Source organism: Puntigrus tetrazona, unplaced genomic scaffold, assembly GCF_018831695.1.
Source record: "Puntigrus tetrazona isolate hp1 unplaced genomic scaffold, ASM1883169v1 S000000528, whole genome shotgun sequence".
Classification (NCBI taxonomy): domain Eukaryota; kingdom Metazoa; phylum Chordata; class Actinopteri; order Cypriniformes; family Cyprinidae; genus Puntigrus; species Puntigrus tetrazona.
Genome location: NW_025048164.1, coordinates 985,001 through 987,500, shown reverse-complemented (window position 1 = coordinate 987,500; position 2,500 = coordinate 985,001). Strand labels below are relative to the sequence as shown.

The window sequence follows — 2,500 nt, the reverse complement described above, 5'->3', positions numbered from 1 at the left end:
GATAGCGTGACCGTACAGTAAGGTCCGGTGTCCTCCGCTCTGAGCCGTCTGAAAACACACAGATCAGTCAGTCCATCCTCAGAGAAGAACACACAGATAATAAGACAGAAGAATCACTCACCTTCCTGATGAACTGAGAGAGAGAGAGAGAGAGAGAGAGAGAGCGTGAAGAAACAACAAACACATCACAGGCAAATAATATCAGACACATTTCCCAAACAGAACTTAACAAATAAAATAATATAAAATAAAATTTGTTTCAGCGTAACAATCTTGTCAGGCATAATTACAAAAAGAGATATTGCATACATATACATTATATACACACACACATATATATATATATATACACATATATGTATAAAAATATATATATATAGTAAAAAAAAAAAAAAAAATAAATATTATAATATATATATATACATATATATATATACATACACATACATACAAACAAAAAGTTACATTAGATTTGATTTATTACTAATTTACTAATCTTTTATTATTATTATTAAAAAACAATGACATGTTTTTTTTTATTATGCAATCATGTTTTTATTGTGTTAGTTAGCTAGGACGTCTGATTTTTGATTTCTCAAAACCTAACTGTAGTTAGTTTGCTGCGAACGAATGCTGTTTATGAATGTTGTTTTTCAAAAGCATATTTAAATCGACGATGGACATATAATCAGCATATATGTGAAGCGAACTTCGCCAGAATGTTTAGATTTTAGGGTTATTGCGCAGACGAGCAAGCCGTCGTGGATCATCAGACTCACGAGGAGACCTTTATGATCCGCGGGGGACCTTAAAGACGTCTGACCTTAAAACAAAACCCTGCAGCTTCAAACAGATCAAGAAGAGACACAAAACCAGCCGTAAAGCACCATCACAGAGACCCTGACCCTTCTGTACCTATACGGGTTATGACAGATTTACTGTTATAGTTTTTCACAATATTTTGTCGTTTTTATTAAGTTTTAATAAAGAGGTTTAATTAAACGCAGTTCCTAAACAGCGCAGAATATACCAGATAATCACGAATGAACGGAGAAATAAAGAAGATGTTAAAAAGAACCAGACGTAGAGCTGGTATTGAGTGAATCCTAGTTGTTGTCTTTTATTTCCTGAAGCAAATTAAATATAACACAGCTTTGCAAAAGTAACGTGAATAATAATGTGTTTTTCTGCTGTTTAAAATAAATCCTCTCTTTTCTTCCACACGCTCTCGGTCCTTTAAAACAATAATTGTTACTTTGGCAAGTAAATAAAAAGCTTGTTTATGTTTTTGTTTAGAATATAATATCATGCATACAACCTAAAAAGAGTTTAGATTTATTTTAAGTAATGAATATAATATTTATTTAATGAATATATTAGGGATGCACTATTTGGATTTTTGCTGATAACCGATATGCCAATATTTTTCAACTCATTTTGGCGAATAACGATATAGATTTAACTTTTTTTAATTTATTTTTTTTAATTCAGGTTGATTTAAAAATATAACATGATAAATAAACCATTATTAATTATTGTTATTAATTATTAAACAATAATTAATAACTATTAATAAACTACTTTAGCCCTAATGTTTTATTTTAAGATTTAACATTTATAAGTGGTCTAAAGCAAAATAGTTTTTTAAAAGTCAGAAAATATTTTGTTTAAAAAATAAAATGTCAACCATTAATGAACATTTTTTCATCAACATTTTTTTTCCATGTGACCTTTATATCAAAACAGACTCGATATATATTTTACATTAATTACTGCTTTATTTTGTCAAAAACACAACCCAAATGCTATTTTACATAAAATACTGTATTTAAAATGTAATAATCCATTTATTTTCTAAAAGTAACTCTCCTATGTTTTAAAGTGAAGTAAAAAAAAATCAAATGGCCTGACAGCAAAAACATGAAATAGAAATAAATAAAGGTCATGGGCAGGTGAACCAAGAGAAGGTTTAACCCTGAGAAAGTTTGTTCAGCCTCAGGTTTTGTACGTACGTCGTTGTTCTGTCCGGTTTTGGCGAGCATCTCCTGCAGCGCTCGGACGGACAGAGACTGCTCCAGAACAAAACTACAGATGCACAGATCCGGAGGGACATACTGAAACACAGGAGAAAGAGAGACACGGATACATCAGTGACGGATCCTAAAAAGAGTTTTACCAAAACATGGTTGTCAGCAGAAAGCCCTACCATACATACATGAACAAACATCACCAAAGAAATATCCATTCTGGTTTTACCTAACCTGGTGACTTCCTGGATTTAATGTACTTTTGAATAAATTGGCCTTGAAACTTTTACTACAAATTAATATCAATGAAGAATGAATATATATATATATATATATATATATATATATATATATATATATATATATATATATATATATATATATATATATATATATATACACATACATATATACACACACACATATATATTATATATAATATCCTTCTTCATTGATATTAATTAATATGTATA

At 29.6% G+C, this 2,500-nt stretch overlaps 1 protein-coding gene across 11 annotated transcripts in view; it reads right to left on the bottom strand.

Moving 5' to 3' along the window:
• Positions 1-2,500, bottom strand: part of LOC122334450 (ryanodine receptor 3) — a 113,669-nt gene that overhangs the window by 90,762 nt on the left and 20,407 nt on the right. For all 11 annotated transcript variants that reach the window (XM_043232367.1, XM_043232370.1, XM_043232369.1 and 8 more), the window contains exons 3-5: positions 2,013-2,114; positions 122-133; positions 1-48 (exon numbers count right to left, since the gene is read on the bottom strand). The exon at positions 1-48 is cut by the window's left edge and continues 27 nt beyond it. In XM_043232367.1, coding sequence (XP_043088302.1) covers positions 1-48; positions 122-133; positions 2,013-2,114 — 162 coding nt within the window. The remainder of the gene's footprint in view (positions 49-121; positions 134-2,012; positions 2,115-2,500) is intronic.